Source organism: Spermophilus citellus, assembly GCF_964194105.1.
Source record: "Spermophilus citellus genome assembly, chromosome: 13".
Taxonomy (NCBI): domain Eukaryota; kingdom Metazoa; phylum Chordata; class Mammalia; order Rodentia; family Sciuridae; genus Spermophilus; species Spermophilus citellus.
This window is the reverse complement of record NC_138193.1, coordinates 98,057,225-98,078,143: the sequence shown is the minus strand read 5'-3', so window position 1 is coordinate 98,078,143 and position 20,919 is coordinate 98,057,225. Positions and strand designations below refer to the sequence as shown.

The following is a 20,919-nucleotide window of genomic DNA, read 5'->3' as shown; positions in this document are numbered from 1 at the left end:
ACAAAATATTATTTATTATTAATATTTACTTGATAGCTAAAGAGTCTTTACTGATGATAAATTAATTTAATTATATTTATATCCTTACTGTCTGATAAAAGTTCAGATAATTTGTTGTCATGGAAAAATTAGTTGAAAGAATGAAAGAAGACCTTGATTGATAGCAAGTTTCTTTTTGTTTCAATAAGATATTTTTTTCTTTTTGAGAAGATCCAATCACCCATTTGATATGATTTTACATTTCATGAATAGGTGTGTAAGTTAATGGATAAAAATATAACTCTTCCTTGATTTATTTTATGAACAGTTTTTCTATTTTAGCTTATATTTAAGCAATTTTGAAAAACAAAATTAGTGGGTGAGTTCACCATGGAAGAACAGAAAGAAGAACAGGGGATTGAATAGAACTTCTTTCTAAGACCTTTTATTATCTTACACTAGTGGTATTTCTTATAGGTATAGCACTTGTCTTAGGTGGCACTAAGCATTTTATGAGACTGTGGACAAATTCTTAGATGGTTCTGTAAAACTTAAAGCTGGAAGACCAGTCTGTCTTATCTAGTTGATAGAAGCTGTTTGTGTGTATTTTAAACCATAAAGGAAAAACATTTTATTCAATGTGAAAAAAAAAATGGATTCTAACTACTTTGTGACTCTGGGCAAGCCATTTTACTATTATGGGACTCAAAATGCCTGAGAGCTGAGTTTATTTTTTCCCTTAGAATAAGCTCTAATTAAGAGCAGAAAGATTAAAATACTCTTTAAAAAGGTATTTGGAGATATGATTTGAAATAGAGAAACTGGTATGACTATGTAATAACAAATCCCATCATTATATATACCTGTAATGTACTCATAAAAAATGTGGAAAGAGGAAAAAAAAAGAGAGAAATGGAAAAACCGAATTTTCTTCTTCAAAATCAGAACCTTTCACGCATATGTCTGTCAATGAGTTCAGATAGTACCAGTAATTTAATTTTTCAAGAGTTGATATTCAAAATTTCATTCTGTTCTTTTAGGCCTTAGCTAAAGAAGATATTGATGCAGCTATTCAATCTATCTTATATAGAGAAAAGTATATAATTAAGGTAAGAACTGGCTACAAAACTCATGTCAATGAACAAATTAAACTTTTTTTTTTCACTTTCAATGTAATGTACCCTGTAAAGAATTTTAGAAAATAGAATTTAAAACATTCTTTAGCACTGGGATTAACTTTAAGGGATCCTGGGAGTGTTTCTTATAGAATTTCTTTCTTCCTACAAGGTGGTGGGGGGGAATTCCTTCAATAGATACAACTGAAGAATATCTGCTTACTCACTTGTTCCTTCATTTATAAGGATTCTACTGAGTCACTGTGAATTACCTAATTTTTAGAGTGTGATCAGAATGCCTGGTTGATTATTATTACTCAGATATGCATGGGTGAGCACTGGATTTAACTGTAGCAGGATGAGCTTAAGAGAACATCCATGCAAAGTATAATAAAACTGTCAATCTATTTTTAAGAATTTTCTTTAGACAAGCATGGTGGCACAAGCTTTTAATCCCATTGACTCAGGAGACTGGAGGCAAGAGGATTGCCATTTTGAGTCCAACCTTAGCAACATAGTAAGACCCTCAGCAATTTAGTGAGACCCTGTCTCAAGATAAAAAATGAGAAGGGCTGAGGATGTCACTCACTGGCAAAACACCCTTGGGTTCAATTGCAGTAACGCACACACACAAGAATTTTCTATCATATTCTTTAAAAAGAAAAGAAATTATCACTGGGAATAACTGAAGAGTATTAGACCCAGAGAACATCTCAGGGTTTCTAATATTTTTTTTTCCTTTTGATTTCATGATGATGCTACCAATCACATAATTTCATTTGTTACATGAAAGGTAGATGAGAAGTTTTAGTGAGAATGTTTAGTTTATGGTCTAATTAGGCATCTTCTTTAAAAGGTTCTAATACACTTTTGCATTTACTCTTTTCTCTTTCCTCATAGAATGTTCTCCTTCCTCATTCTCTGCCATTATTTTTTATTCCTGCATAATCAAATAATTTTATATTCTTTAAGGCCCAGGCCAAATGTCTCTCACTTTGAAAATCTTTTTTTTTTTTAAAGTAGATCACTTTTTTTTTATTGTGGCAAAATATGTACTGCATAAAATTTGCCATTTTACAACTTTTAAGTGTACCATCAGTTTTATTAAATATGTTCACAATAATTCTGCAATCATCACCGCTATTTCCAAATCCTTTTGTTACCCCTAAACTGAAATACTGTACTCAATAAGCAGTTAACTACTTATTTTTACCTCTCCCAAAGCCCCTGGTAACCACTAATCTACTTTCTGTTTCTACAAAACAGATTGAACCCAGGGGCACTTTACCACTGAGCTATATTCCCCAGCCCTTTTTTATTTTTTATTTTAAGACAGGGTTTCACTAAGTTGCTTAGGGGCTCACTAACTTGCTGAGGCTGGCCTTGATTTAATCCTCTTGGCTCAGCCTCCCAACAGGCAAGTGCCACCATGCCCAGCTCCACAATTTTTGCCTATTCCAAATATTTTACATAGGTGAAATCCTGCAGTATTTGTCCTTCTTTGGCTTATTTCACTTTGGCATGCTATTTTCAAGGTTCAGCCATGTTGTAGTTTATACCAGAATTTACCACCCCACCCCCCGTTTTTTTTTTTTTTAGAGAGAGAGAAATAATTTTTTAATATAGTTTTTGGTGGACACAACATCTTTATTTTATTTGTATGTGGTGCTGAGGATAGAACCCAGCGCCCGGCGCATGCCAGGCGAGCATGCTACCACTTGAGCCACATCCCCAGCCCAAGAATTTACCCCTTTTTATGCTTGAATAATATTCCCTTGTATGTGTATGTCACATTTTATTTATCCATTCATTTTTTTGATTGGCACTTGGGTTCTTACCACCTTTTGGTAACTGTGAATGTGGCAATGAATCCTGGTATGCAAATATCTAATTAAGTCCTGTTTTTAATTCTTTTGAGTGTATAGCTAAATGAGAGAGTGGGCTGAGAGAGAGAGAGAGAGAGAGAGAGAGAGAGAGAGAGAGAGAAAAGTGGGGGCACCCTTACTTGATGGGAGACCCAGATCTACAATCATGACCAGCCATGTTTGTCTCTTTAGTTAGATGCAAAACCTCCTGCATCTGCTTGTACCAGATCAACTAGAACAAAAACCCCATTTAAATGGCTCCAGATTCAAAGACCTGCACAATGTGCCCACAACTGATTTAATGGCTAGACAGCTTAACCAAGAAGGTCTAAACCCCAGATAGCAAACGATTGACATGGATTTGATCCTCACAAAGGCTTACCCGGGAACCTGCACTTTTCTTCTCAGGAAAATCACGTATCTTGTTAGAGGGCGGCCCATCCCAGGGTGTGTCACTTTTCTTCTCTGAGACTGAGGGGCATCCACACCCTGCTTTGCTTTGCAGTCTTTGCTAAGATGTCTTTGCTTGTGCTTTGTTTTTGAATTTGTCCTGAAATTCATTTTAAGAACCTCCCTGGGCTGAGTTGAGGTCCCACTGCCTCTAGGAGGGACCTTCATAAAACCCTGTCTGGTGACATAAGAAATAGAATTGCTAGGCTGTATAGTAATTCTGTTTAATTTTCTTGAGGAAACACCAAAATAGGAATTTTTTAAGACTCCAGAAAATGTTTTTTTTTTTTCTCTTCTATGTCTTCTTCAATTACTGTATGGCCCATATGTGTAGACATTCTAAATATACACATGTTCTTTACTCTGTCCTCCTCTGCTGTTGGAGTTGTTTAGTTTGTCTCCCCAAGGAGAACAGACATGTCCTCTCAATTATTCCTGTACTCCTTGTTTTCAGCACAGTATGTATCAAACAGTAGGAGCCAAATAGGTATTTGATTTAATGAAAGCATGTGTGGGTCATTTTTAGGAATAATTGAGATTTATGAAATTTTAGAAAATCTTAGAACATGAAAGCTTTAGGATAATAATATATTTGTCTTTTCTATCCCTGTTTACTAGGAATTTGATAAGTATTTACAACATCATGACTTATTAAATACGAGAAGAAAAGAGATGTTATATAAAAGATGGGTTGACCATGTGGCAGATCCTCTCCAGAAGAAAATTATAGACAAAGTTTGTTCATATAAGAAGATTAAAAAAAGGAGACAAGAGGAATTAGGTAGTTTTCTGAACTACGTAAATAAAAAGGTACTAAGAGATCATTTAATGCTTTTTTCATTGAGTTTAAACATTATGATTGTCTTTGTTTGCTTACTATCTAGTCATGCAGTCTGCTCCCTCTCCTCCTATGTATGTGCAACACATACCTGTGACAGCAGAAAACATTCCTACCTCCAGGACATGGGAAAGAATGGAGGAGGAGGTTGAGGCCCGGATTTCACTGTGTACATGGAAACCATTTTGAAATTGTTTATTTTATTTGCCAATTTAAAAAATTTGGACTCTAGGTTTAGGATATATTTTTCATTTTGCTCTGAAACTTGATTAGTTGAAAAGTTATTAAATATTTCTGTTCTTTTTGCATTTTTAAAAGATTGCAGATGTTTGTTATAAACAAATTTCCAAATCTTTTGGTGTTCCAACAGTCTTCATTAAAATCTTACAAATTTTAACTAGATTCCTTTCATCACTATTATACGTATTTACTACTGGAATAAATTAAAGTTAATTTCCAATTTAGTCTTATCTTTCTTATTGCATTTGTCATTGATGATGCCACTTTGAAGCACAAGAATGAAACTGTGTTTGACTCTAGTCCTGCCATGCTCAAAACCAATTGTGTACCTTTTATTCTTACATGTGGTTTTATTTCCATCTTATAGGGAAATGCATTTATACAACATTATGATCCAAAAGAATATGATCCTTTTTGTATGAGCAAAGAAGACCCCAATTTCATGAAAGTAGGTAAATTTCTCATTTTAGTGTTGATGGTATGTGTCTGGTTGTTTTGAGTGGCCCTACTATATAACTTGTCCTTTAATGATTCCTTAAAAATGCAGTAAGAGTTTAAGAATAGTTCTTCATCTCTGTATCTTAAGAAAAATCCCAAAGGCCAAAGTAAATTAAAACTTTGTAAAATTTGAAAATATTGTATAATAATTGGGTAATATTGTATAATAATTAGGTAATGCTTAAAAATTCCTTAGACTTTTAAATTTGTTACACAAATAATCCATTTTCACGATAGATCAATGAGAATATTGATTTTTCAAATGCAGAAAATAAAAAACAGTCATAATTCCATTACCCAGAGTTAACTCATGAACATTTTTCTGTATATCCTTCTAGACTTTCTATATTTATGTGCACACACACAAACACACACACACACATATATGTATAAAATACAAAAATACTCTAAATAAAATACAAAATACTGTCTCTAAATAAAATACAAAAAAGGGCTGGGGATATGGCTCAGTGATTAAGTGCCCTTATGTTCAATTCCCAATATCAAGAAAAAAAAGAAACTTTTTAAAGTAAATAAGTAAAGAATGGGACTATGTCATACATTTGATCCTACAATATGCTGTCACTTACAGCAACAATTTATGGATTGCTTCTCTGTCAATAAATACAAACCCATAACTTTAATCATTGCACAATATTCTATTATTAATAGCAGTTAACTTACGCTGAAGCCTTAACCAAGCCTTAGAACTTTTTTTCTCAATATCTCCCACTATATAAGGTAATTCACAGATGACAAAAGCAAAGCACAGATAGGTTATGTGTCAAAGTCACTACACAGCAAACAGCAGAGTGTAAATGTGTTTCTAATCATGTACTTACCATACAGCCTCCTTTTAGCAGATTCCCCATTTGAACATGTAGATTGTTTTTGAGTATTGCTATCATAAATGACTTATGATGCACATCTCTGTAGCCTGATATTTCTTGTTGTTTTCCCCACAGCCAAGTTGCTAGAAGTAGAATTGCTGAGTTCAAGGGTGTGCATGATTTTGATTCATACTGCTGGACAGTCCTCCAGATAGGCTGTGTAACCTATACTCCCAGCAGAGTCCGTTTTTCCACCATTTGGCTAATGGTGGATATTATTAAACAAAATAAAAATTTCCCCAAAACTTCTTTGGGCCATAGACATTTTTAAGCTGCTGACATTTGTTCTGGAATTCTAGATCTTTTTTAAAAAAATTGTGTGTGTCTGTGCATGCATACCACAGTCCCTATTTTATAGGTGAAAATTAAACTTAGAATTTAAGAACTAGAGTTTTAGACACACTTTCTAGGAACACAGATATTGAGATTTTAAACTATATCTTTTTCATACTATCTTAGTTTGTTCCTCCTTCTATCCCAAAATACTTTAGACTGGGTATATTGTTTATTAACAACAAAAACTTTACTGGGATGTGCAAGATCAAGGTGCTATCCTTGAACACCTTCTAAAGGGCCCTTCTCACTGGTGAATTTGAACATATTTGATTTGGAAGGGACACAAACATTCAGACTAGAGCAAATACTAGAATCCCATTTTTCTATTATCTTAGCATGTGCCAAGTCCTATGCAGAATGTTGTTTCTCTCTTTAAAGTTTAAAAATTGATTTGTTATGCATAAATCACTAGGTGATATAAAAATACTTTAAAATGATAGTATTGCTCTTGTCTCTTTTTATAGCAAGTTGATGTCTTCTCTTTATAAGTAGCACTCTTCATAACTTCTGTAAAAGCACCATTTTAAAGGGCAGTCTGAGCGCTGTGTATTTTAACTCTAAAAGTCATGTTTTGCATTCTATTTATCCCAGGATTATTACTAGAAAGATACGTAGATGACCCAGTATAATTTCAGACTAGGGTCTAAGCCATGAATGTGACAGTTGCTGAATTCTGTTTTCTTATATAAAACTGTCACGTGATAACATTGGCCATTAAAATAGATCTAGTGCTTTACTATTGTGGTTAGCAGATGATTTACATTTTTTTAAACATTTTTTTTAAAGAGAGAGAGAGAGAGAGAGAGAGAGAGAATTTTAATATTTTATTTTTTTAGTTTTCAGCGGACACAACATCTTTGTTTATATGTGGTGCTGAGGATCGAACCCGGGTTGCACGCATGCCAGGCGAGTGCGCTACCGCTGAGCCACATCTCCAGCCCTGATTTACATTTTTTTAATATTTATTTTTTAGTTGTAGTTGGACGTGATACCTTTATTTTATTTATTTATTTTTATGTGGTGTTGAAGATCGAACCCAGGGCCTTGCACATGCTAGGCGAGCATTCTACTGCTGGGCCACAATCCCAGCCCAGATGATTTACATTTTGAATAGCATTTTGGAAAAGTTTTGCATAATTTTTAATTATGTTGGTGATTATGGATGCTAGAATTAAGACAAATATGTGGATACATTTTTTCCTTTTGTGAACAGTAAAGGGATTTTAACATTTAGGAATATATGATAATGTAAAAGAAGTTTTGAAGGGGCTGTGGATGTGGCTCAAGCAGTAGCGCGCTCGCCTGGCATGCGTGCGACCCGGGTTCGATCCTCAGCACTACATACAAAGATGTTGTGTCCGCCGAGAACTAAAAAATAAATATTAAGAATTCTCTCTCTCTCTCTCTTTAAAAAAAAAAAAGAAGTTTTGAAAACAGAACCCACACTTTGAAACAAGAGCTAATCTTGCCTTTTTGACTATAGGGCCTTGTTAAGAGAAGTACTACAGTACCCCATTCTCTTTGTAATGGTTAAATACATAGAGAGGGTCTACATAATAGATATATGTTATAGAGATAGGTAGATGATAGATAGTAAATAGATGATAGATAGATAGATAGATCCTGCTATTAGTGTGTAGACACTGTATTCTTGAATCTTCTGGTATAAGAGCCATATGTGGATAACCTACAATAGATGAAAACGTTTACTCCCCAGACCTGCAATCCAGTCCTCAAATAAGCGCTTCTCTTGTAGGTTATCATCCCACCGTTTCGTGACCCTCTGAAAAAAGCACAATGTGACAAGGATGATGAAAGAAGAACTCTCCTTCAGTGTGAGACTGGTACTCAGCTTCAAGTTTTTACGTGGTTTCACAGTCCAAGAGCAATGACAGTTGCATTTAAGTGTGCTAATTTGGATTACTTGTCTTCCTGCAGGCAAACTATATACAATGAAAGAATTTAAAGAAATTGAGAAGATCCAGTCCAGATTCCCAATAATTTCTAATTCGAGGCACTTTATGACTCCAAATGAGTGGCTGAAACTGCCTACAAGATACATAGAAAGTGAATTTTGTAAAAGGAGCAGGTAATGGCTGATATACTAAAAATTACAAACATTCTAGGCTTTGAAAATTCTTTCTTTCTTTTTTGGTGGTACCAGGGATTGAATCCAAGGGCTCTTTACCACTGAGCACATCCCCAGCCATTTTTTTTTATATTTTATTTAGAGACTGGGTCCCACTAAGTTGCTTAGGACTTCACTAAATTGCTGAGGCTGGCTTTGAACTCACGATCCTCCTGCCTCAAGTCTCCTGAGCCACTGGGATTATAGGCATGTGCCACCACACTGAGCAAAATTTTTTTCTTGAGATAGTGATAAAATGTTTTCAGTTATTATTGTTTTTTAAATATATTTTTTAGTTGTAGATGGACATAATATCTTTGTTTTTATTTATTTGTTTTTATGTGGTGTTGAGGATCGAACCCAGGGCCTCACACAAGGCAAGCGCTCTATCACTGAGCTACAACCCTACCCCTCATAGTTATTATTTTTAAAAGTTTTCATTTTCAATGAAAAATCTATAATTCCTTGATTCTCTGTGATATTTACTTGGGTATGGTCAGGATTTTCTCTTTATCTTTGGTTTTCATTAACTAGGTTATGATGTTTTTTAGATTTGTTTATTTCTTTCTGTCTTACCTAAGGGTCTCTGAAATTAGTTTTTATTTTTATTTTTTGGTATTGGGGATTGAATTCATGGCCTCATGCATGCTAGGTAAGCACTCTACCACTGAGCTACACCCCCAGCCCTCTCAGATATTTTTATCTGTGGTTTTATGTCTATTTTGGGGAGATTCTAGAACATTCTTAACCTCAGTTTTCTTTTTTTTAATGCTCCAGTCTGCTATTTGTTTTTTTTTCCACTTCTGATAATCTAATTATGTCTGTTAGACCACTGCTGACAATGTCCACATTACTATAGCTCTTATTTTTTCTCTTTGCATTTATTTAGATGATTTCTACTGACATATCTTTAAGTTCACTGAGACTTTCCTCAGCTGTGTCCTATCTACTGCAGAGCCCATCAAAAGAGCGCTTCATTGCTGATATCATGATTTTTATTTCTATTTTTTTTTTTTAAAGAGAGAGTGAGAGAGGAGAGAGAGAGAGAGAATTTTTAATATTTATTTTTTAGTTCTCGGCGGACACAACATCTTTGTTGGTATGTGGTGCTGAGGATCGAACCCGGGCCGCACGCATGCCAGGCGAGCGCGCTACCGCTTGAGCCACATCCCCAGCCCATGATTTTTATTTCTAGCATTTTCATTTTATATTATTCCACAAAGTTTCCACTTTTCCTGAAATTCATCATTGGTTTAATACATGTTGTCTACCTTTTCCACTAGATTTTTTTTTTTTTTTTTTTAGTTTTTGGTGGACACAACATCTTTATTTTATTTTTATGTGGTGCTGAGGATCGAACCCAGTGCCCCATGCATGCCAGGCGAGTGCGCTACCACTTGAGCCACATCCCCAGCCCCTCCACTAGATTTTTTTTAACCATATTTATCACAATTATTTTAAATTCCTTGATAGTTCCAAGATTAGGATCACTTATGGATCTGATTCTGTGGATTTTTTTCATCTCTGTACAATGTGTTATTTTATCTTGCTTTTTTTTTTGCATGCCTTATAATTTTTGACTGAGTACCAGATATTTGAAGTGGAAGAATAGTATAGACTAATATTTTTCCCTAGAAATCAATGTGCTGCATCTGTCAATCATTGGTGTGTACAATTGGGCTATATAGTCAGAAGTTGATCAGTTTGCGTACAGCTATGGTTATTGTTACCGCTAGTGTACAGGGCTTCAAACGCCTCTAGTGGTAAGTTGCTTTGCCTTGTGCTTGAGGGGGGACTAGTCATTTTAATCATTTTATGCACCTAAACTTGCTTCTTTTGTGTTGTTAATTATAGGAAACATTAGGATTCTTCCTTATCTCTTTTGGTTTTTGGTACAGTGGGTTGAACCCAGAGTCACTTTACCACTGGGCTACATTCCCAGCCCCCCCCCCCCCTTTAAATATTTTTAGTTGTAGATGGATGCAGTACCTTTATTTAATTTATTTATATGTGGTGCTGAGGATTGAACCCAGGGCCTCACACATGCTAGGCACTACTGAGCTCTACCACTGAGCCACAACCCAGCTCCTCAGCCCTTTTTATTTTCAGACAAGGACTCACTATGTTGCTTTAGGCCTCTCTAAATTGCTGAGGTGGCCTTGAATTTGTGATCCTTCTGCCTCAGCCTCCCAGGTTGCTAGGTGTCCTCCACTGGGCCTGGCTTCTTCTTTATCTCTTTTTCTAATCCCTTTAATTAATTCAGCACTGAACCCTCTCATGCCTACTCTTACATCTTCTTCTAATCTCCCCTTCCTTAACAATCCCATACACTAAATCTGTACTCCACTGGCTGATCTGGAATAACAACAGTTTCTGTGCAAACGCGCTCTAACTACGGGGCCACACCCCGGCCGCTTAAGTTTTGAGTTTTCATCGTGTGTGTTAGTTTCCTATGGCTGCCATAATAAAACACCACAAACTAAGTTGCTTAACACGAGAGAAAGTTTTCTCTCACAGTTCTGGAGGCTAAAAGTCGAACATCAAGGTGTTGGCCGGGCGGTGCTCTCTCCGAAGGCTCCGGGGAGGACTCTCCCTTGCCGTTCTCCTAGCTACTCATGGTTGCTGGCAGTCCTTGGCATTCCTGGCTGGTAGCCTTTCTCTCCAACCTCTGCCTCCTTCATCACCTGATTGTCTCTGAGTCTGTGTCCAGGTTTTCTGCTTTTTATACGGAAACCTGGTATTGGGTTAGGACCCACCCTAATCTAGTGTTACTTATTTTAACTTCATTACATCTGCAAAGATACTATTTCCAAATAACACTACATTCACATATACGAGGGATTAGGAACTGAATGTATCTTTGGAGGGGAACACAGTTCAACCCACAACACCACAGTAATTCATTCAGTCAAAGAATTATGCATCCAGTTGTACGAGTTGTACTTGCCTTTAAAGAACCATAATCTAATTTAGAGGACATTTGAGTAGATTATTCTATCATAATGTGGCAAATGCAATAGCACTGACACGCACAGGTTGTTATGGAAGCATAAAGAGAGACACCTCATAGAAACTAGTAGAAAAGAGATAAGGGTGGGATCTTGGATACAAATGGAAAAATAAGGAGAAGAATTAGTTTCTTAAGATTTAAATTGGGCTGGGGATGTGGCTCAAGCGGTAGCTCGCTCACCTGGCATGCGTGCGGCCCGGGTTCGATCCTCAGCACCACATACAAACAAAGATGTTGTGTCCACCGAAAACTGAAAAATAAATATTAAAAATTAAAATATATATATATTAAAGAGACAAATCATTCAATGTTCTATTTCATACTTTTATTAATTTAAATATTATCTTCATTTTGAGTACATCCAAGGTGAAGCGTCCTCTGAGAAGTTAACAGGAATTCTGTGCAAGCTCTGTAGCACACAGTTGTGGGAAGCAGCTACAGCGAGGGAGGAATCCATATGTGCCTCATCTCATTTTATACATTTCTGGGGCCATTTTCCTTATCCTTGAAGTTCAGCCTTCGAATTCAATTTTTCTTTAAAGATAATTGACTGAGTACACAATTTTAGGTTGACATTTATTTCCTCTTAATGCTTAAGCTATATAATTTTTTGATCTCTATTGTTTTTTAATATATATTTATTTTTTAGTTCCAGGTGGACACAATGTCCTTATTTTGTTTTCATGTGGTGCTGACAATCGAACCCAGTGCCTCATGCATGCTAGGTGAGCGCGCTACCACTTGAGCCACATCCCAGCCCTCTATTGTTTTTTAGAGTCTTCTGCCATTCTGATTTTTTTGTCCTTTCTCTGTGATTGCTTTTAAGAACTTTGCTTTGTCTTTAGCGTTCTGTGTTCTTTCTACAGATGTCTATGCATGGATTTCTTTTTCTTTAACTGACTGGTACATGTTGTTTTTCCTGGATCTCTGTATTTATGTGTTTTACCAGTTCAGGAACATAGCGACATAGCAATAATCACGTTAAATATTGTTTTTTTCCCCCTCATTATTTCCATTCTGGTTCTGGATTCAGAATACTCATATATATGTCTCTCAATATATGCTTTACATTTCCTGTCTCCTAATATATTTTCTATATTCTGTATCGCCTTAGGTAATTTCTTTGGATATATTTTCTGGTTTGCTAATTCTTTCATCATGGTGTTGAATATTAAAATTTTAATTTTTTAAAGTTTCTTCTTTGCCCCATCATGTTTGTTTATTTCTGACAGGGTCTCACAACTTTGCTGTCTTGCTGATTGGATCCTTTCTCTCTTTAAACACTTTATGCATTGCCATACCACATCCTGTATCTTATCTATGCCATCAAGTTGCCCTACACAGGGCAAAAACCACCTTCTAATCAACTCTGAGGGCAAGACTGGAGGAACCTAAGGCATCCATCTGGCACCTCATAGCAAGGGAGATGGGAAATAGAAAGCTTGATTCTCTCTGTGGAAAAACATTTTATGTTTATCCTTGTAAATGACACATCTTTACAACTTCTTTTTATATCCAAGTGTAAGCTCCCAGTGGATAGGGAGTGGCTTAAATTTTGCCTGGCTGATTCTTTGTCCTCAGGGAATAGTAGATCAATCCCCATCATGATTTCAGAAACTCTTAATTAATCTTGTCCAGTTTTAAGTAATGGTATTTTTTAGCAGATACCAAGCAGTCAGTGTATAACAATGATTTCTGCATAAATTTAACCTGATATTGTTTTCAAAACATCCTCACACATGTTCTTCTGTTACAGGTTAAAAGTGAAAGTGAATGTTAATGCTAGTAGTCTTGATTTGAAACCCTCGGCAAGAGTGCCTCATCTGACGGAATACCAAGAAGAAAAGTCAGTCACTTACAAGTAAGCCTGCTATTGCTCGGCTTTGTTCTCCTTCCATTTAAATGTTTGCCTGTGCTGTCACCCTGCCATCCTTTCAATTGCTGGCGTCTCTGCCAAGGCCTCACCAGGTTCCTGTGCCACCTGACATCAGGCACTTCCCACCGTGGTGTCTGGGTGAGGTGACAACTTTCCTCTGGCTTAAGGAATAAATAACATAAATAACAAGTATAGAAATGGGGGAAATGCTTGAACTCTTGTATCTCTTGTTAAAGGTTAGGAGATTTTTAGTTAAATTGAAACAGTATAAATGGGGTTTGGGATGAGTTTTGGTAGATGATAACTATTACAGTATTGTATCCAGACTGAAAAGATGTCATAAGCAGAGAAGTGGTGCCTACAATCACATGAAACATGGATCCTCTTAGTTATCCTCTTAGTTAACTAGTTATGCAATTAAAAGTAAAGAGATTTCTGTATGTAATTACATAACTTGTAGTAATCTGATTGACAGTAATGCAATCCCTCAGACATTGTTGGAGGAAATGTAAAAAAGTACAGCAACTCTGGAAAACAGTTTGGTAGTTTCTCAAAATGCTAAACACTAGATTACCATATGACATAGCAATTCAACAAATAGCTTTCTCCTTAGGAGAAATAAAAACTTATGTCCATATAAATGTCAGGATATGAGCATTCATAGCAGCATTGTTCACAATAGCAAAAATAAAATAATGGAAACAACTCAAATGTTCAACTGATGAATGGATGAACAAGGAGTAGCCATATGATGGAATATAATTCAGCAATAAAAAGGAAAGAAGTACTGATACAACATCATTAGACTCGGCAAAGGAAGCCAATCACAAACGACCACATATTGTGTGATTATTTTCATATGAAATGCCTAGAAAAGGCAAATCTATAGAGGTAGAAGGCGCATAGTGGTTGCCAGTGGCGGGGAATGGAAGTCGCTGTGGATAGGCATGAGGTTTTGGGCCAATGGAAATGTTCTAAAATTAGATCATGGTCATGACTGCACAGCTCTGTGAAAATACTGAAAACCATTGACTTTACACTTAAAAATGGGTGGCTTTTGTGGTATGTAAACTGTACTCAGCAAAGCTGTAAAAAAACAAAGTGGAAGAAAGATGAGCTTACATTTCATTGGGCAGGAGGTTGGCCTACAGGTCCCTGTTCCAAAAAGTGCCAGCGTAAGCAGCCCTGATTTCCCTTCCTTTTCCTGAATAGGTTTGGAACTTGGTTTGTAAATGTCAGGCGGCTGCAGCTGGGGGCATTTAGGGCAGCTGGCTTGGTGCCGGCAGGGCTACTTGCCCGTGGCTCTCAGTGGTTCTGCGGAGGCTGAGGAGGCAGAAGCATGGAGTTCAGAGTTCAGGAGCAGCCTGAGCAACGCAGCCAGACCTTGTCTCGGGAAAAAATAAATTAAAAGAAAAAATAGAAACGGATGATGTCAGAGATGGAGTTAACTGGTGTGCACTTCTCAGAGTCCCTGAGGTGACGCAGCTTTGTTCCTTGAATAGGCAGCGCTGGATAAAGGAAGTACTGGAACTAAGCCCTATTTGCTCAGTGGCTGAAGGCCTTAAAATATAGAATGATTCAGAATCACTTGTGTATGTCAGAGTCCAAAGGAATAAGTCTCTCTCTGTACCCTGACTGCTGCAGTCTCAAACAGAATAACATGTCTGGATAAGATTTTAAGGATAATCAATATCTTCATCCTAAATTCTCTCAATTGGAAAAAAAAAAAAGAGAGATTTTGTTTTCAAATACCTCTTGTTGCAGAGTGTGACCCAGATCAGAAGGGGAATATCACCTTGTTGGGGAACCTGGGAGTTCGTATTGAGGCTCGAGTGTAAAATTCCATCTGTAAAAGGAGGGAGACAGGAGTCTTCCGTGGATGCAGGAAGTGTTCCAGGGAGGGCCACCGGTGGAGAAGCAGGCTTGTCTGTGGCAGAGTTAGATCACCCCAGACTGGAGAGCTGCACCTGGGGCTCATTCACTCCGAGGGACCCAGGCTCAGCTGATTAAGCAACAAAGAGACTTAAGATGCAAATAATACTAGGGTAAGGTAATTCCATTTATTTGGGTTTATTTTTCATAAAATCATGTAAATTCATATAGAACCCATCAATTTCAATCTTAAATAAAAATGTAAAGTGCTACAATTGAGTTGAGGGTTAAGAGAATCCCTTCCTTCCTGGTTCCTCCCTACAGAAACAAAGGGCCATCCTTTCTGGAAAAAGAACCTCTCTATTATCAGGAGGGAAAGAACCCAAGTACTACAGAGGCCAACTCTGAAGAACATTTTTCTTCCTTAAATGTCAAGCAGGAGGCAGAAAAGGATGAAGACCAGGATGGACGAGAGCCAGGGCAGCACACGGGGCAGCCATTGCAGGCACCACAGTCTGAGCAGCCGGGAACTGCGTGGTGTGGCGGGCTTCCAAGAGGAGAGGAGGCAGGGGACACCTGCTCTAGTGGGGGGTGGGACAGGAGAAACTGAGAGGCGGTGTCCTGTACTCAGAAGGAACGGAGAGCTGTCGGCTCCATCCCTGCAACTTGGCAGAGCTGCACATGGAGGTGCCGTCTGTTGGGAGGCCTGTGCTGTGCGGGATTTCCCTGGCTCCCTCTCCTGAGGTCCTACCTGTCTATTTTCCTACCAGTTCTCTACTATTTGCCACTTAAACCCAAGCCAGGCCAAAGTTTCGTTCCCTTAATCCAATCAAGACAGAAAACTTTCCAAAGGACCAGCACTAAATTAAAGTAGTAAAATTTAAAAGTAAAAGCCCCCAAATGTAAACTGTATAGAAAATATAGGTGTCCATAGAGTTCAGAGCTCTCCTAAGAGAGCCACAGTGAAACCTGCCGGACCTTGCCCAGACTGCTTCCAGGACGGGGCGGAGCTCTTCCTCAGTTCTCTCCACCAGCTGTCCCAACTTTCTGGAGACGGCCTCTTTTGGGAGTGGCTTTAGAGAGGTCAAAATGCTTCCTCCTCCTCCTCCTCCTCCTCCCCTCCCAGTTAGAATTCATCAGTGAGCACGCAGCTCAGAGGAGGTCAAGGTGCGACTTCCTGTGGTTGCCCTTAATCATTTATCTGACACCAGCCCGTCTGTGCCATGCTGCCCAAGTTCACCCCATCAAGATCAAATTTGTGAACCTGAGGTGTACTCATGGCCCCCGAGATCAGCCCCCTGGGTCTATCTTCAACAAGGTTGGTGGTGACATTGCCAAGCTAGCTGGTGACTGAAGGGCCTGGGAATCACTGTGAAACTGATTGTTCAGACAGGCCCAGATCAAGGCTGTACCCTGTGTCTCTACCCTGACCATCAAAGCCCTCAAGGAACCTTCGAGAGACGGAAAGAAACGAAAAAACATTAAACACAGTGGTAATATCAGTTGGGATGACATTATCAAACTTGCCCAACAGATGTGGCTCTGCCTTTAGCTAGAGAACTTTCTGGAATTCTTCAAGAGATCGTGGGGGCTGGCCAGACTCTAGGCTGCAATGTTGATGGCCGCCACCCTGAGGGTATCATAGATGACGTCAACAGCAGGATGCCCAGCTAGTTAAGAAGTACGAAAGACAATATTTCAACAAAGGATCGCCAGTGGAAGAAAAAAGAAAGATGGAGAAACGTGAAGAGCCTGTGTCTCACGTTGCAATCTGTCCATCTGACTTCTTTCCTGTCTCTCCATTTCCCTACTCCCTAACGGATTTTTTTACTCATGAAAATTTATTAAAATTTCATTTTGTGTCTGAATTCCTTTTACTGCCACGTTTCAGTACCCTCCCCAGTGTTTGCTTGCTCCCTCAGAATTTTGACATGCACCTAGACCTGCTCTGAGCCAGGTGGCATTGGAGGGGCTGGGGACTTAACGAGGCACAAAGCAGAAAAGCTCTCGTCAGTGGCACTTGCATTTTGATGGGGAGACAGACGATAACCAAAAGTCCCTGTATCACCCTGCAAGTTAGTAATAAGGACAGGGCTGTGGGGCGGGGATGGGCCAGGAGGGGAGTCAGGGAAGGTTCTCTGAAGAGACGTGCGCAGCAGCAGCCTGAGGAAATGAGCCAGACACCTGGATCGGCACAGGAGACTGCCCGAGGTGGGACTGCAGTTGGCATGTTCAGGAAACAGCCAGGGCCAGCGAGGCTGCGACACAGTGAGTGTGAGGAAAAGGTAGGGGACAGGCTGGGGGAGGCAGGTGCCCAGCTGTGTGAGGGTCACAGGCCACGACAGGGAGCTGGAATACAAGGCAAAGTGGGATGGGAAGCCTCTCCAAGGAGAAATACGATCTCAACAACCTTTTCAGCGAAAGAATAAGGCTGCTGTACACCCTATCATAGGAGCAGGAGAGCAGCTAGGAGCCGGGACTAGGCAGAGGAGCATGGTGGCCAGAGCTCGGGGCGGTCGTGGGGAGCGGGAGATGAACAAGCTGGCAGAGCTCCTTCCTGTTGACATGGTGAGTGGGGGGAAGCAGGAGTCAAAGACAGCCCTCTCCTAGATTTCTGTCCTGAGGGGCCTGGTGGCCTGTGGACCTATTCACTGAAGAGAGAAGTGTGAGCAGAGCAGTCCTGTGTGGGGCTCAGTTCGGGGTACCCGGCCTCCAGTGCAACATAGAAGGAGCTTTGCCAGGTATACTTACAAAGCCACTCAGGTTTTCCTTCACCAGCCACCTAAGCATGTTCTGTTTGAGGTAGTTTCCTCCTGTCCTGGGCTTTTTCAGAAGGTAAAGTCTTCTGGCTACAAAGTCTCCCTTAGGTAGTTAAGATGGCCTCTCTGGTCTAAGGGCAACAATGCTGATCTTCATTTCTCTCCGTTCTCTCCCTGGCCTGGGCTGCTGAGGCTGGCAGTATAGGACAGGAGAGTGGGGTAGATATCTCCTCTCTTTCCCATCCTCCTCTTTATTTCTTATCTCTGCATCATGCCACTGTGATTCTAGTCTCTTCAGAGTCCTAGTGGGAGGGAGGAAAAAGGTAGTGGGGCAGGAAGTCTCTTATCCCTAAAGTTTTTTGTTTGTTTGTTTGTTTTGGTATCAGAGATTGAATGCAGGGGTGCTTAACCACTGAGTCACATCCCCAGCCCTTTTAAAAAATATTTTATTTAGAGACAGGATATCGCTAAGATGCTTAGAGTCCCGATAGGTTGATCAGGCTGACTTTGAACTTGTGATCCTCCTGCCTCAGCCTCCCGAGTTGCTGGGATTACAGGCATGTGCCACCTCACCCAGCTTCTCTTACCTCTAATGTTATGATACCTAGTTTAGTCTAAAGCATCCTCTAGGACACTTTCAAGTGATCTTCAGAGAAAACTCCTATTGCTGGAGATTTCTCATCTGAGGGTGTCTTTTCCAGCTGGTTGCTTATGACTCTACCCCTCAGCCTCTGATGCAAGTCCCACTACTCCTTCTGCAGAGATTTGCTCCTTCAGGCAGGATCCAAGCCAACACAACCTGGGTCCATTTACTTAGGTGGGCTCACCACTGATCTACTGCAAACATGCGCCCCAACACCTAAAGTAACTCTTTGCAAAAAAAAAAAATGAAAAAAATAACAAACAACACTCCTCTTCAGTTTAAATTCTTGACTTCTTTTTAAAAATATATATATATTTAGTTACAGTTGGACACAATACCTTTATTTCACTTATCTATTTTTATGTGGTGCTGAGGATCGAACCCAGGACCTCTCGTGTGCGAGGCAAGTTCTCTACCACTTTAAATATATATATTTTAGTTGTTGATGGACCTTTATTTTACTTATTCATATGTGTTGCTGAGAATCGAATCCAGTGCCTCACAAATGCCAGGCAATGCTCTACCACTGAGCTACAGCCCCAGCCTCTGACCTTTGAATACCCCTCATGTGGCTGAGTAGTTAAACACCACACCAGTTTCACCTCTACTTTGCAAATCCTGAAGAGTGGTCTCCACACCTCTCTTTAGAACATAGCATCTATTGCCTAAGAGACTCAGAGACTAGAATCAGGTGCGTGTCCATCTGTACCTGTGATCTGCCCATTCCACATCCCCAGGGCCACGCAGTGGGCAGCAGCACGCACAGGCTGGAGCTGGGAGGACAGCCTTGGGTGGAGATGAGACTTTGAGCCATCTTCACAGAGATGCTGTTTGATTAGGAGCTCACATGGCAGTGAGTGTCAGGAGAAGGATGAGGACTAGTCCCGAGGAACTCCAAGATTTAGAGGCTGGCAGGAGGAGGCAGAGCCAGTGGAAAAAATGTGAAAGGAGCAAGTGGCTGGCCACCAAGGTAGGAAGAAAAGGAAAAGCGTGATGTCGCAGAGGCTCAGAGAGAGGGGGTGTCAAAAAAAGAGGGCACCACCACCATGTCACAATGCCTCCAGGCAGCAAGCAAAATGAGGACTGAGGATTTCCTCTGTATTCAGCAAGACTGAGAAGCAACTGGTGACTTCATCACTGAAGTTACAGCGGAGCCCTTGGAAGAAAGCTTGATGGGAGGGGATTCAAGGGGGCGGGGGGAGACAGGATATCAGCAAAACTTCTGGAGAATTTTGCTATCAAGGGAGTGGAGAGATGGGTTGGTGGCTGGAGAGGGTCGGGGACAAGGAAATGTTCTTACCAGATGCCAGAAGTCATGACTTGTGCGTCTCCCGGTGGAAATGCACCAACGGGAGAGCAAATTGATGAAGCTGGGGCGGGGTCGTTGGCGGGAAGAGCAGGAGATGGAGAGGCAGCATCCCCCCACCCCCACGCCGTGGCCTGTGCAGGCGACAGAATCCAGGTTCCTCTCGGGGGATGGGCTGGCTGTGGAATAAAAGCTAAGAAAGAGGAGCTGACGATATAGCCCAGTTGGTAGAGTGCTTGCTTGGCATGCCCAAGGCTCTGGGTTCAATCCCCAGCACCATGAAAGAAAACACGGTGGCTCCCCTGGGCTAAAGCCGAGGGCACCCCAGTTTCCTTGTAGTGGGAGGAAGGAAAGCAGAGTCTGGATAGAGATGATGTTAGCTGGGCAGATTCCGTGAAGGAAGATGGTTTATTTCTGCTCATTTTCTCAATGATGTGAGGTCATCAGCTGATGGTGAGGTGGGGTTTAGAGATCTAGAGGTTTGACCAAAGAATGGAATCTAGTATTTTCTAAATCACAACCATCTTAGTATAAATTACTACTCCAAGTCTACTGACCTGGTAAAGCAGGACCATTGAGGGTCCTTCCAATCATATCACGCATTGGTGACCTGCTCCATCCACGCTAGGGCTGGCTGTGTCCCTGAGTATTTCCATGTTTCCGAATCTAGATAGAGCAAGGCAAGGCGGAGGCAGGGGACTCAGGACACCTGCCTGCAAGATGAATCACTCAGCTCTGCCAGGACCAGGCTTCAGGGGCCTCCGTGCAGCTTAGCTGCTTGTACTACCGCAAGCCCCTCGCCACTGCAGCACACTCAACTGTTCCCTTTTATCACCTTCCAAAGGTCTCAGCAATCAAGGAGCATACAGTGGGAAGGGGACACAGGACAGCTGCTTCAGGAGTGTACCTGCGAGCAGGAATCCTGCAGGTGAGGACTGAGGAAAGCCCACACATCCTGTTCTATCTCTAAGGAAAACATCTGCAATAAATATTTTTTTTTAATCATTCGTTTTTCAGCTCAATGCCTACAGCAATTAAGAGACGGCAATACCATGGATGGTCAGTTATTGCAAAGGTATTTTCCCCAGAAATTAAAAAATGTTGCTGAAACAAT

General features: G+C 40.0%; 1 protein-coding gene across 3 annotated transcripts in view; it reads left to right on the top strand.

Moving 5' to 3' along the window:
- The window catches only part of FAM228B (family with sequence similarity 228 member B), a 26,380-nt gene extending 5,461 nt beyond the window's left edge, over positions 1 to 20,919 (top strand). Inside the window, exons 3-10 of one of the 3 annotated variants that reach the window (XM_081265301.1) lie at positions 1,020 to 1,088; positions 4,028 to 4,219; positions 4,855 to 4,935; positions 7,968 to 8,055; positions 8,150 to 8,300; positions 13,106 to 13,195; positions 20,650 to 20,733; positions 20,823 to 20,919. In XM_081265301.1, coding sequence (XP_081121427.1) covers positions 1,020 to 1,088; positions 4,028 to 4,219; positions 4,855 to 4,935; positions 7,968 to 8,055; positions 8,150 to 8,300; positions 13,106 to 13,195; positions 20,650 to 20,733; positions 20,823 to 20,913 — 846 coding nt within the window. In that variant the 3' untranslated portion in view covers positions 20,914 to 20,919. Of the gene's footprint in view, positions 1 to 1,019; positions 1,089 to 4,027; positions 4,220 to 4,854; positions 4,936 to 7,967; positions 8,056 to 8,149; positions 8,301 to 13,105; positions 13,211 to 15,421; positions 16,055 to 20,649; positions 20,734 to 20,822 lie in introns of those variants that run through there. The other 2 variants (XM_081265300.1, XM_081265299.1) reach the window with 2 other exon arrangements.